At 40.7% G+C, this 14,596-nt stretch overlaps 1 protein-coding gene across 1 annotated transcript in view; it reads left to right on the top strand.

The window, feature by feature from the left end:
• ipo8 (importin 8) overlaps window positions 1–9,700 on the top strand; it is a 48,613-nt gene extending 38,913 nt beyond the window's left edge. The window contains exons 21-25 of the mRNA XM_039791034.1: window positions 1,577–1,797; window positions 2,751–2,956; window positions 5,340–5,571; window positions 6,114–6,206; window positions 9,130–9,700. Coding sequence (XP_039646968.1) covers window positions 1,577–1,797; window positions 2,751–2,956; window positions 5,340–5,571; window positions 6,114–6,206; window position 9,130 — 753 coding nt within the window. The 3' untranslated portion in view covers window positions 9,131–9,700. The remainder of the gene's footprint in view (window positions 1–1,576; window positions 1,798–2,750; window positions 2,957–5,339; window positions 5,572–6,113; window positions 6,207–9,129) is intronic.
• The last annotated feature ends 4,896 nt before the right edge of the window (window positions 9,701–14,596 follow it).

Genomic DNA, 14,596 nt, shown 5'->3' with positions numbered 1-14,596 from the left:
CGGATACTTAATACTTAATAAAACACCTAAATAAAACACCTAGGTTCCTGGTTTGGGATTTTGGCTGGAGAGTGAGACCGACGGACGGATAGAGAGAGTGACACACACACACACACACACACACACACACACACACACCGCAACATATAGGCTACAATTACCACAGTTTTCCCCACTCATCCTGTCTCTTTCTATCGGGGATAGAGAGAGAGAAGGATTGCTTTGTGACCGGCATGGAGAAATACGCGTCCGGTATTTTGGTATTTAATGTGTTGGGTTTTTATTCAAGTGGTGATGATGGGAACATGAGAATACCCAGATTCCAATACATTGCTATGCACGTACAATATATCCATCAAATGGGTCTCAGCTGCATTAAAATACAGTAAGCAGCATGTTTCACTGCCTGGCTTCAACAGGTTGACTTATCCTGCAAGCTGCAGAGTATTCGGTGACACATTCTCGGCAATAGTTGTGTGTTTTTCGCTGACCGAGGTTTTGTAAACTTTACGCACGGATTGTGAATCCATGGGCACAGGTTATAAACTGAACACAGATTTAGGCATGGCTTTTTAGTTTCTCAGCTGACTCCGCTCCTTCTTTACCAGCGCTGGAGGGTAAACTCAAAATCAAACGTGACGTAGTTTGAATTTGGAATAAAATGTTATGAATGCCTTTTAAAGTAAACCATTTTTCAAAATCCACTAGTGTGACAGTGGTGTATGTAAGTATTCTTTTCCTAAGGTTAATGGAACAAAGAAAACTCTTACTCATGAAGGGACAATCACTTGGTTTTCAATTATGAGAAATGAATATGTAGATTCAAAACAGCTATTTACTAGCCTGGATGCCAGCCGAACTTAGCCCCGCCCACATAATTCGAGGTCGGGAAATTCTGACTAGAATCTGAGTAGGACCACGTCAGGCTAGCTATTTACTGTATGTCAGTGCTAATTCACTCCTAGTATGTATGAGGTAGTTCATTGGAACACAAGATGGTTTCCTTATTAAGTATCATTTGAAATTAGAATCATTTTACAGCACAACCAGCTCTCAAAGTACAACTTATTTTATTTGAACCATGTCATTCTTTGGGTGTGCTGCTGCTTTCTAATTCTTATCATATCCAGGTGAATACAATGGCATTCAAATATAGGTGGCAAAAAAAAGCCACACTGAAACACAGATCTAGGTCCTTTTTAATATATAATAATCTTCCTTTTATTCTCAAAATGTTCATGTGCTCTAAACTTGGTAACTGTAATTGTAAACGTATGACAAAGCCTTTTTACTCGGCTAAATTTACAGTGATTAAAAACAAAATTCTGAAATCTCGAACCCTTGTTTGTGACATGTCACAGCCCAGGCACACTGAACCACACAAGAGTTAAAGTCATTTAAACAATATTTAATTGGAAACAAAAACAACATAATACATGAATCTGTATTCTGTAACTCAGTAGTGGTTGCAATGCTGAATGTATGTGTGGTGTCATGAAGGTAAAAGGAAAACCAAACCAAATGTTGAACTGTATTAGTACCCACAGTCAAATTTCTGTTTTTTTCCTACGTGCAGTGCATCCCTCTTTTTGTGGAAGCAGTTTTGGAGCGTTTGATGCGGGGGGTGAAGTCCAGTGAGCTGAGGACCATGTGCCTGCAGGTGGCCATCGCTGCTCTTTACTACAACCCAGCCCTGCTCATTCACACTCTGGAAAACATGCACTTCCAGCTCAACCCTCAGCCCATCACCGCCCACTTCATCAACCAGTGGATGAATGACACTGAGTTCTTCCTGGGGTAAGGGGGGAGGCCTCTGTTGTTTTCTGAAATCCATAAAATAATAAACTTTTCTCATTACAAACAATAACAGAAGATGGAAATAATTTCCAAAAGTTTCAGCTATCTATGATTGTTTGATTGCTAAATTTCAAACTCAAAGCGCCATTCAAGTGACAGCCTTTGTTGTGTTTGATTGCTAACTTGTAGCCAGCAGTGAACCAACTTCGTTATTTAGGTCAATTTTTATTGTTATGACATTACAGAAGTCTCTCGTTAGCAGTTTCTTGTAGGCTACTACATCTGCACTCGACTCACATCGGGTAGGGACACCGTGCCCTGACAGTACATAGGTAAGGACTACTAGCCAGTCAGAAGCAGAGCATGAGGGCGTGCCCTGACAGTACCTAGGTAAGGACTACTAGCCAGTCAGAAGCAGAGTATGAGGGCGTGCCCTGACAGTACCTAGGTAAGGACTACTAGCCAGTCAGAAGCAGAGCATGAGGGCGTGCCCTGACAGTACCTAGGTAAGGACTACTAGCCAGTCAGAAGCAGAGTATGAGGGCGTGCCCTGACAGTACCTAGGTAAGGACTACTAGCCAGTCAGAAGCAGAGTATGAGGGCGTGCCCTGACAGTACCTAGGTAAGGACTACTAGCCAGTCAGAAGCAGAGTATGAGGGCGTGCCATGCTAACAGCTAGGCGAGCATTATAACGTGTGTTCCAAAGTGACCACGTTTGTCTCTGAAGTAAAGGCTGGACTACAATAGAGCTGTTTGGAGCAGTTGGTGAACAGGGTTTTCTGTTAGAGGTGAAGTCCCTTTGGAGGGGACTTTGGGCTTTTTCACTTTGTAAACCTATAACATGCACAAAAAAGACAATAAAGGAAAGGGGAAGGCCACAAAGCATAATATGAGCACTTTAAGACTCCATAGCTTCAGTTGCCCTCATTCATTCATTCATTCATTCCCCTAGGCTCCATGACCGTAAGATGTGCATCATCGGCCTGAGCGTGCTGATGGAGCTGCCCAGTCGGCCGGCAGTGCTGGAGGGAGTCGCCGCCCAGATTGTCCCCTCCATCCTGCTCCTGTTCCTGGGCCTCAAACACCTCTACGCCTCACGCCTTGTCAACAAACCGGACCTGCTGGCCCATGCAGGGGCACAGGAAGAAGACCAGAACGGTGAGAAAAGATCAGGCATGCGCAGAACAAGGACAATGTTAGGAAAGTAAAAAAAAAAAAAAAAAAAAAAAAAAAAAAAGAAAGTTGGGAAGATGGAGTGCAGGACAGAGGCAAAGGGACTAATTTAGAATGAATACGGACAGAAAGAAATTTGAGAGAAGAAAAGAAATAGGCTTAGCGGTGATAATGAAATGAGATTCTCCATTTTTACCAACATAACGATCTTCCAACTTTCGATTCTCCCTCAACTTCAGCCTCTGCGCTGAGCTAAAATGAACGCACCACACTTTATTTTCCTCTTGTTTCCCACGGCTTTTATTTTACTTCTGTTAAAGGAATTAGATTCCCAAACCTTGTCTACTGCTTGTGGGGAAGACTGATGAATTAACTTAACGTTTCTCCTGCGGCCTGGTATCTAAAATGCATTGCTTTCACTGCATTCAATGGTTCAGAATGGTATATTCTTTAAAGGAAACCTTAAAGTTTTTTCCAGCGAATGTTGAACGTGTTCAGGTTTCAAATCATAAGGCAAGGATATGAAAAGACAATGTTGCAGAGCAAATATCAACTAACCAAGCTTTAGTGTTGTAGGTTTTTTTTTTTTATTCGCCTTAAGAGTACTAATAAAGTAAAACCGTATACAGTACTTATGAAAAGTTATTGTAGATCTCAATATAGCAATATTTGTTTTCTTGAAGTCAGTAGACATACTAGAATAGTTTTTTATATATGCACTAAGCCAGGGGTGGCCAACCAGCTCAGCATAAAGAGCACCATAGCAAAGAGCCACACGACACATGCACGTCCACACTACAACAGTAGCAGTGACTTCCAGATGTAATGACAGTCCTAATATATAGCAGTTTTCATAGTTTTTTTCTTACCTAGATTGACTAAGTGGGAAACCTCTTAGCAGCTCCGTAAGAACAGCGCACTTGTTTCAGTAGAAACTGATTCACAGACATAAGTTGATGCATACATTCACGTTAGCTTGAGTTCAGCCTGTTTTTAAAATTGGGATATCTGTCTCTGGGCACTGTTTTCTCTGTGGTTCCCTCTCTCATAATAAAGTCATCCTTAGAAAGTTCAATCATCTACAACTGGGACACTGCATTTGTAACTAAAAGGGCTTTTAAACCATCTGATTCAGCAGTGAAAGGGTTAATGAGTAAGGTGATCTGTGGTCACTTATTTTCCTCAGGTTGCAGGATCTGTCCTCAAAACTAAAGCATTATTTTTTTAATTTTAAAAATGATTGGCAGATGTATTGGCAGATGCATTAAAATTCGTTTTGCCTAATCTGAAATATGTTTCACAAAGTAAACACAGCCCCCAGCCACACAGTAAAAGCCTCACAGGTTCACCACCCCTGCACTAGGCCATCAATTATAAGATAGAAGTTCTATACTATCCAATATTTCATTTATTTCTAAGCAGATTTTCTATTCTGTATTCTGATTAAATCAACCTGGACCCTATGCTCCTGTTTTTGTGTCTAAGTGACTGATGGGAACAACAATATTTGACATTGGTCCAGTATTAAGAGAGATCGCTGCAGTCGGCAGTCAGAGAAACAAGCTCCAATGTAAGTTAATAGGGTAATTGTCCAGCTTGTGTTTACCTTCACAAAAGTGCTCATTTTGCCACTGACAGGCTCAGATTAATATTCTGTGTCTGACAACATTATGGAAAGGATTTCGAAGGAGGTCGCCCTTTCTGTTAAAGAGTAAACCTAAAAACATCCCAAAAATTGTGTTTGCCAAACCCACCAGGTTATTTATGTAAATAAACAGTAATTTTAGCATCGTAAAATACACAAAATAAAACTATGAAAAGCCGTTTTTTGATCGTCTTTCCACTTTTCCAACCATCACAACTGTAGTTTTGGTTAAAATAAACACATTGTTTACGGATTTACATGTGAAAATATGTTGGCTCTATACACACTAAAAGTATAATTTTTTTAAATGGAGTCTGGTGGGTTTAGAGCTAGTGACTTCAGAGCTGTTTCTGGTTAAACAGAAAGGTCTCAAAGAGGTTTTAAAGATCTCTCTCTGTAGGGATCCTTTCTATAATGTTGTCAGTCACTTAGAATAATCTGAGTCTGTCAGTGGCGAAATGAGCACTTTTGTGAACGTAAATACAAGCTGCACAATTGACTTATTATCGTACATTGTAGCTTGTTTTGCCACTGCAGAGATCTTGTGCGTGTGTGTGCGACTGAAGGCGTGTCAGACGTTATTGGGTGAACATACAGATGCTTGTTTTTATGTTTGTGTGTTTTTTAATGTTACCTGTTAACTGTTGGAGCAGACGATGCAAGAACATTTTTGTTTCTTTGATTCTTTGATTCTAACGGCTGTATTTCTCTGTGCATGGCCAGAGGAGATTCCCAGCGATGAGGATGAGGTGAACGAGAACCATAACGACATGCAGCAGCAGTCCAGCATGGCGACGGGCCAGGCCAGTGAGGATGATGATGAAGACGAAGATGACTACTGGGATGACGACGGCTTTGAGGGAACCCCCCTTGAGGAATATAGCACGCCTTTGGACTACGACAACGGAGAGGACGAGTATCGCTTCTTCACCGCCGCCCTGCTCCGTAAGTCATCGTTCCAAAAAGAAGCCGGAACTATCATTTATGCTTGATGAATCATTTCAACAATCGATCGATTATCAGAATTGTTAATTTTTTTATCAGTTAATCCACTAATTCAGCTGGAAAAACACTCCCATTTTTTTTTTTTTTTTTTTTTTTTTTTTTTTTTTTTTTTTTTTTTTTTTTTTTTTTTTTTTTTTTTTTTTTTTTTTTTTTTTTTTTTTTTTTTTTTTTTTTTTTTTTTTTTTTTTTTTTTTTTTTTTTTTTTTTTTTTTTTTTTTTTTTTTTTTTTTTTTTTTTTTTTTTTTGTTTTCCGAACACTGTTGTTTTTTTTTTTTTTTTTTTTTTTTTTTTTTTTTTTTTTTTTTTTTTTTTTTTTTTTTTTTTTTTTTTTTTTTTTTTTTTTTTTTTTTTTTTTTTTTTTTTTTTTTTTTTTTTTTTTTTTTTTTTTTTTTTTTTTTTTTTTTTTTTTTTTTTTTTTTTTTTTTTTTTTTTTTTTTTTTTTTTTGGGGAATAATTTTTGTGTTTTTTTTTCGTTGTTTTGTTTTTCTTCAGCCTGTACCAATGGAACGGCGAACAGAAGAAACAGCTGCAGGAGATCTACAGCATCTCACAACAGAGGAGGAGCACCGCTGCCAAGGGCCAGTGGTGAGAGGCAACACACACACACTGTAGAATACAGATAGGGGGAGAGAGAAGTCAGGTCAGCGTTATTTAAACCCAATATCCCACATTTTTCTTAGGGGGCTTACTCATACCAACATTATAAAATTACAGTATAGACCATCAGGATGATAAAACTATAGATATATTGTTAGCATAAATTAAAACATGCATCCAGGAGGATGTGAAGCAACTTCCAGGTTTCTCCAAACAGATAAAACCTGATCCACACAACACTGAGACCGACCCGGCAGCCGAATAATGACAGAATAAGCAATGAATTGAAAGAAAAGCAAAAATGATGAGTTTTAAGCTTAGACTGTAAAAATAATGGAAGAAGCACCCGTGATGTTATCTATTGGTTTGTGGACTGCCGTTCTGAAGCCTCGAGTTGGCCAATACGGGCATCGCCATCTTTGTTTCTTGCAAATATTAGTAGGATGACAAGGCCAAGCCAGTGTTTCTGGTTACAATGGTGCTAAGCTAAAGGCTAAAGAGGGAGTGGTGCAGTTTTTCAACCTTTCTGAAGCGAGTCATCCAGCGGAGTTTTACCGGACGATAAACACAGACCTCTGGGTACTGGAGACATTCATCTGCATACAGCAGAACAGAAAATCAGCAGACTTTCCCTCAAGCTAACACTAGCGGTAGCTTGCTAACTTGGTTAGCATAACGCTGAACAAGACATTTTAAAGCGACCCATATGTTCCAGTTAAGTTAAGTTTGATGAAATAAAAACAGTGAGAGGGTCAAAGTTTAAGATGAAAACACGGACAACACATAAAATCCTGTTCAGGTCTATTTTAATGTCCACAGTGTTGGCATGGTTAGCATTGCTAAGCCTCTGTCCTGATTGGCAGATCGGTGTGTAGCCACGCCCCTAAAGCATCCTCTGCTTTATCGTCTATATTTAAAGTCAATGGGACCATAATTTGCACAAATGAACATCATGCTGTATTGAAGAGGACTTGAAACTAGTGATTGAGACCATAAACGTATTATGAAAATGTTTACTGAGGTAATCAAGTTAGAAGTAGGCTTATTTTCTCATAGACTTCTATAGACCTTTGTCACGGCAGACATGTTGACATGTCATAGTAGGAAAAGCACAGGTGTATTCAAAACTATTACTGATGGCTGCATTCCACTTAGGAGAGGTCCTGGTATTAAACCATTACTGATGGCTGCATTCCACTTAGGAGAGGTCCTGGTATTAAACCATTACTGATGGCTGCATTCCACTTAGGAGAGGTCCTGGTATTAAACCATTACTGATGGCTGCATTCCACTTAGGAGAGGCCCTGGTATTAAACCATTACTGATGGCTGCATTCCACTTAGGAGAGGCCCTGGTATTAAACCATTACTGATGGCTGCATTCCACTTAGGAGAGACCCTGGTATTAAACCATTAATGATGGCTGCATTCCACTTAGGAGAGACCCTGGTATTAAACCATTACTGATGGCTGCATTCCACTTAGGAGAGGTCCTGGTATTGGGCATGCTGACTCACTGAAATATCTTACTGGGACACTTGATGGAACTGAGCCATCGTTAAGGTTATCAACTTCAGCTGAGCTTTTCCTACTGTGACAAGTCAACCTGTCTGCTGTGGAAAAGGTCCATAGAAACAGACTTGTTTTTGGAGCCAGTGGAGTCTCCCCCTGCTGGAAATCAGATAGAATGCAGCTTTAAGGCACGTCAGCACAGACCCGGATGCTTCGTCCAGTATTTTTACAGTCTATGGTTTTAAGTTTGGAAAGAGAAAGAGAGATCCAGAGACATTAACAGTGGGGAAAAAAAGAAAAGAAAAAAAAAACAGTGGAAGGGGGATGTGGAAAAATGCTCTATAAATTCAGTTTGGGATGTTTTTGAATTGGAACATTGGCCTGAAGGGTTGTCACAGTCACAGGTTTCATAGTATGAGGTGGAGATTTCCAACTTTTTGGATCGCAGCATGAGGACATTATTCATTCACACATCATTCAGACAACAAAGACCCAGAAGGGACATGGAAGAAAATATTTCAAATAGGAGGAAAACGAAAAAAAAAACTTCAGTTATCCCGAGAAATATTTATCATATGTCCCATAATGAGCACCAACACAAGACCTGTGGTTCAAAACAAAAATATAATATTAAAGGAATAGTTTTCCAAGATCATTGGAAAACAAATAGGACTACTTCCCCAAAATATTGACCTATTCCATTAATTGAATATTAAAAACAATAAATGAAAGATTTGGAGACAGTGTGCACAAATTATAATTGTACTCTACTTTTACTGTATTAAGTACCTTTACTTTAGGATCACAATATCTTTTTTTTTTTTTTTTTAAGATAATTTTTTGGGCTTTTCCGCCTTTAATTAAAAGACAGCTAGGTGAGAATGGGGAGAGAGAGGGGGGAGACATGCAGGAAATTGTCACAGGTCAGATTTTAACTCTGGACCTCTGCGTCGAGGCATAAACCTCTCAGTATATGTGCGCCTGCTCTACCACTGAACCAACCCGGCCACATCACAATATCATTTTAATATGTATATTAATATGTTATATTGGCAGTCCATTAGAATTTACAGCTAAAAATGTATATACAGGAGCTTACTTTTCTGACACCAACTGATATTCTCACTTAGTAGGTATGATTAATATCCATTAAATGACAAATGACAGAATTACGAAAATTCTGAAAACGATTGCTTGGGGCTTTTATTCTGAAGTCAATCTTGGGAGGTCTTGTAAGATCTTGCAAAACTTTGGTGAGATCAGACTTTTTCCCTGTTTAAAACTTTCCAAAGCTCCTTCTCTTCTGGGGTTGTGTAGCACACATCTAGAATGACTTGAGACGCTTTTAAACACATCCTGTATTGTTTAGTCTTGAGTGAAACTGAATCTTGGGTTTTCAGAGCGCCGAGGAGACGAGACAGACCGCAGAATCGGAGGAGGGGGGGCAAAGAAGAAAGGAGCTGGTCTGACCTGACCTGAAGTGGATTTCAGTCTAATGTGGATGAAATCAGTCCAGATCAGACCATATCAGATTTATTGGATCTAACCCAAACCAGTTCCCAGGGTGCCATCAGAACTGGATGGAGGAGCAGGGGCTGAGTCGCCATTATGTCAGTTTGGACCTGGTGCACTGTAAAGAGCCCCTACTGGAATATTCCTATCACCAGGACGTGTGTGTGTGTGTGTGTGTGTGTGTGTGTGTGTGTGTGTGTGTGTGTGTGTGTGTGTGTGTGTGTGTGTGTGTGTGTGTGTGTGTGTGTGTGTGTGTGTGTGTGTGTGTGTGTGTGTGTGTGTGTGTGTGTGTGTGTACTCCAGATAAAGCTCTGCATTCTAAATATAAATGTCCTTGACCAGCAAAAGTAGTTTAAGTTCTTGTACAGTGCAGTCCTTTGGTGTGTGCGTGTGTGTGTGTGAGATATTGAGGAACTGTAAGAAATAAAACCACAGACTGTGCGTTTGTACGTACTGTAAGCGTTTGTCATGTCTCTCTGTAGTTTGAACACTTTTTATCATCTTCTGAAGCGGGGGCCGACGGGGGGGCAGGGAGAGGCCGGTTTCGGTCTGGGTGCCTTGTATACGGACCGCGGATGGACGAGAAGGTCAAAGACTTGTGGCCTCCAGCTATGACGTCACACATGAAATGTGAAATGGGAGAGGGATCTCGGGAGAAGCAGTTATTTGTCTTTCTGTTTGTCCCTGGGTTTTGTTTTTGTAAGGGTTTTCCAGAACTAATTTAAAAAAAGAAAAATCTTAAAAGTTCATGTAACATTTTTCTGAGTTGTTATCCATCCTCCTTTACTCCTTCCTTCCTACCTTTAACTGAACGTCTTTTCTCTGTGTTGATGCTTACAGGCAAATGTTACCAGATGTACCTGCCCAACATTAGCATTTCATTGTGAGAATGTTAGCATGAGAATGTTAGCATTTAGCTCCAAGGAGCGCTGTGCCGAAGTACAGTCTCACAGAGCAACTAGTGTGGCTGTAGACTCTCCAGTCTGGTTTTTCTTTTTACAATGTCAATTTTTACCATTACATTTGGAATTAAACAACACCGTGCCCTTTACACTCACACAGATTAAACAATGAAAAACACCATGTATGCTAAAATAATCTTGCATAGCCCATGACTGTCAGCTCACATTTTTGGCTAAATCCCCAAATCCTGCCACGTTTAAAAAAAACGATTAGATTGAGGTTAAGGCATTACCCCGATTTCTCAAACGCCATGTAAACCCTGTGGTCGGGTGAAGCGTCTGCGCCTGCTCCAACTGCCCCTCCCCACTCCGCTGAAGTGGTTTTTGAACCAAAAATAATCCGTCAGTGCTGTGAATTGTAGTCGTTGCTAAGATACCATACAACAAAACTGCCTTGCCCGAATCAGCGGGCCAACGGCAGCAAAGAGCCTACGGTCCATCACTATTACATGACTTAGCGGACGTCGGCTAATCAGATTGTCCATCTCCGGGGCTGTCGACGCTGTGTCTGCAACAAAAGTGGAGTGACAGAGCAGCCCCCCCACTGCAGCTGCTGGTTAATGTTAGCTAATGAAGTTAGCGTTCTTATTCCACTTGTTACAGATCAAATGAGCCCAACAAGCTGTCAGTCGTCCGGAGAGAGCACGGTGCTTTCCTACGCTGTGACGAGAGTGTGTAAATGAAAACATTAAGTTGGTACGTTTTACTAATTTAGTTGTCCGTTGTTGTAATTTTGACAAAGGTCAACCGGATAAAAAATCCCAGTTGTGCATTGTGCAAAGCGCCACCTACTTTACCAGAAGTAGAGTTACTCCTGTCATTCTTCTTTTACCCTCACCTCAAGAAAAAGAAAAGAACGAGCTGCAAATCCTGCCCGCTGGTATTAGCTGGGGGTTCCACGCCTATGTGGAGCCCAAAGGCTCTTTGCTGACGCCCAGAAACGTCCCGCACACAGAAAATAAGAAAAGAGAAAGTCCAGGCGGAGGGCAGGGTTTCTGCTGATACAGACACCACCACACACTTCTTTTGAGTCATAAGTGATGATTGAGAGGGATTACTTTTGTATTAGTCTATACATTGTTTTTTTGGGAGGGCATTTTAGGCCTTTATTTAACAGGACAGAAGAAGACATGAAAGGGGAGAGGGGGGGTGGGGGGGGGGATTACATGCAGCAAAGGTAGGGTGACCAGACGTCCCGGTTTGACCGGGACAGTCCCAATTTTGAATTGTTTATCCTGAGTCCTGACAAAAGCCTGTCGGGACGCTAAAATGTCCCAGTTTACACCAGGAGCGGCGTGAGCAGATTTTGCCGGGGCTTCAGCCCCGATTGTAACTTTATCTGGTTTATTTTTTCTAGGCGGGGTCCGACCATGCTGTATTTGTTGCTATCACCTAGCAACCGTCTCTACGTGAGGAAAGCTGTGAAAGCCAGGTGAAGTTTTCGGAGGAATCCTAGTCAAATCAGTCTAATACATTTCTGCCATCAACACAAAGTTTAGGAGTGCAATACTAAAGATTTAGTTTGAAGTTCCTGTGAGGTGACTTTTCCAGTCTACGGTTCAGACTCCGACACACGGAGCTCTGAAGCAGACCTGTGGGTCTCTTAGTGTCCACTCTCACTGTAAACAGCTGTGCAGCTTCAGGTTATAGTGGATGCGCTCAGCTGTGGACATGCTGCGGCAGATGTGTTGCGCTTGTGCTCCGTGTATTTCTGCAGTAGTTTTGGGTTTCCACCTCCGATGTAGAGCAGCGTACAGCCACTTCCCTAGCTAAACTCTTTGTCTCATTCAGAGACCCAACCAGGGCTCAGAGTCTGTCAGACGGTCTGAGATCTACCGTATCAGCAGAGCAATCACGTAATGCACAGCAGACTATGGTGCAGGTATAGATTAGTTTCTGAAATATAGTGACTTTATTCTTGTAATAGCCTACTAACCTAACTTTATTTTTCTGAAAATATCACGAATCCTCCAAATCACAGAGAACACAGATATACTGTATTTTGAATGTGCACAAAGTTTTGGACATGAACAGAAATCTTGCTCAAACATCTGAAATATTACAGTCCAGGGGTCTATTATAAATTAAAATGAATTAATGTATCATTGAGGGGAATAATTGTCATATGCACATTTAAGGAGGTTACTTCCTCACCAAAAGACTCCAAACAGGAGGCAGGAGTAAATGATGCCTAGGCTACAGATATTTGCAGGTTGCAGAATACATTGATTCAGAAAAAGGTAGAAATATGTGCATAAAAATTCACCAGAATGCAGGAAAAATTTTCAATAAATCATTTTAATTCTTTTGGTGTTATTGGAATAAATAACACTTCAAAGAATCTTTTTTTAGAAAAAATAACATAAATCTCACACTAAACTGAAAAAGGCTGTTGCTGCAATTTTGTTAATTTTACAGGAAAAAACACTGTTATTATTATATGAGGAGCCTACGATCAATTAATGAAGTAACTGTCTGTGTCTATGTCTGACCTGGGCTGGCACATGTTCATGTTAAAAAGTGTGTGCGTGCACGAACACTACGGTCACGCGCAAAGTGTCCTGGTTTTAGCTCCGGGAAATCTGGTCACCCTAAGCAAAGGGCAGAGATCGGAGTCAAACCCCACACCGCTGCGTTGAGGACTAAACCTCTATATATATGTGCGCCCGCTCTACCAATTGAGCTATATGGGTGCACATTGTTGTTTTAACCTTTAACAATACATCTCCTAGTCAGGAGTAGGGGTTTGTCTCATAGTCAGATTTACTCAGGGACAATGTTTTGGAAGGCAAGCTTAGTATGAAGAGGCCTCCAGTAGATCTTTGGTAACCTTTAGTGAGAGGATCTTACCTAATTCCTGTACTATATTACTCTCAAACAGAAAATCCCAAATACATTCTCCCCCAAGACGGTTCTGTCATTTTAAGTAGTTCTTATCCCACTGATGTATTTTCAAGTGTACGTTTTTCTCATACGTTTGGTGCTATAAAAAGCGTGTCACATCATGATTGACAGGCGATTTAGTCCAGCGGGTGTAGGGGCGGGTCTTCGTTACCCCGGCTCCAACTCCAATCGTTACTACGCAGACTCTGGCTCCAAATGATGCCACCTGCGCAAGATGGCGGCGCCCGTATCTGCCATTTTCTTTTCTTTATTTTTGTAAAGTGGGAGGAAGTGAAGATGTGACGTCCATCTTTATATATAGTCTATGGTCAGTCCGTCCATCCCATTCTCGTGAATGCAATATCTCAGGAACACCTTGAGGGAATTTCTTCAAATTTGGCACAATTTGGATGAACTGATTAGATTTAGGTGGTCATAGGTCAATATCACTCGGACCTCCCAAAACAATTTTGGCCTTAAAGGGTAACTATTGTTTTTTTTTTCAACCCTATTTTTCAACCCTATCTTTGTATCTAAGTGACTGATAGGAACAACAATCTTTGACATTGGTCCAGTATTAAGAGAGATCGCTGCAGTCAGAGAAACAAGCTCCAATGTTATAGGGCAACTGTCCAGCTTGTTTTTACCTTCACAAAAGTGCTCATTTTGCCACTGACAGACTCAGATTAATATTCTATGTGTCTGATAACATTGAAGTCGCTAGCGCTAAACCAACCAGACTCCATTTAAAAAAACAGTACTTTTAGCGTTTAGAGCCAACATATTTTCACATGTAAATCAGTAAACTATGTGTTTATGTCAACCATAACTAGAGTTGTGATGTTTGGATAAGTGGAAAGACGACCCAAAACGGCTTTTCGTAGTTTTGTTTCTGTCGACTTTGAATGAAGTGTATTTTACGATGCTAAAATGACTGTTTATTTACATGGAGTCTGGTGGGTTTAAAGAACGTTTAAAAAAAGGATCTTACTCAGAAAGGTCGACCTCCTTAGAAATCCTTTCCATAATGTTATCAGACACATAGAATATTAATCTGAGCCTGTCAGTGGTAAAACGAGCACTTTTGAGAAGGTAAATACAAGCTGGACAATTGACCTATTAACTTATATTGAAGCTTGTGTTATATTGGGGGGTGGCAGTAACTCAGTCCATAGGGACTTGGGTTGGGAACCGGAGGGTCGCTGGTTCAAGTCCCAGTATGGACCAAAGTACAGAGTGTGGATTGGTAGCTGGAGAGATGCCCGTTCACCTCCTGGGCACTGCCAGGTGCTCTTGAGCAAGGCACCGTACCCCCCCAACCGCTCAGGGCGCTGGTCCAGCACTGGCAGCCCACTCACTCTGACATCTCTCCATTTGTGCATGAATAGGTCCTGAGCATGTCTGTGTGTATTTCAGACCTGTGTGTAGTGATTTCTAACAAACAGAGTGTAAATTGTAATTTCCCCACTGGGGATCAATAAACAGTATAAGTTAAAATGAATTAAATTTG

Source organism: Perca fluviatilis, chromosome 23, assembly GCF_010015445.1.
Source record: "Perca fluviatilis chromosome 23, GENO_Pfluv_1.0, whole genome shotgun sequence".
Lineage (NCBI taxonomy): Eukaryota > Metazoa > Chordata > Actinopteri > Perciformes > Percidae > Perca > Perca fluviatilis.
Note: the sequence above shows the minus strand (reverse complement) of the source record. Positions and strands in the feature narration are given on the sequence as shown.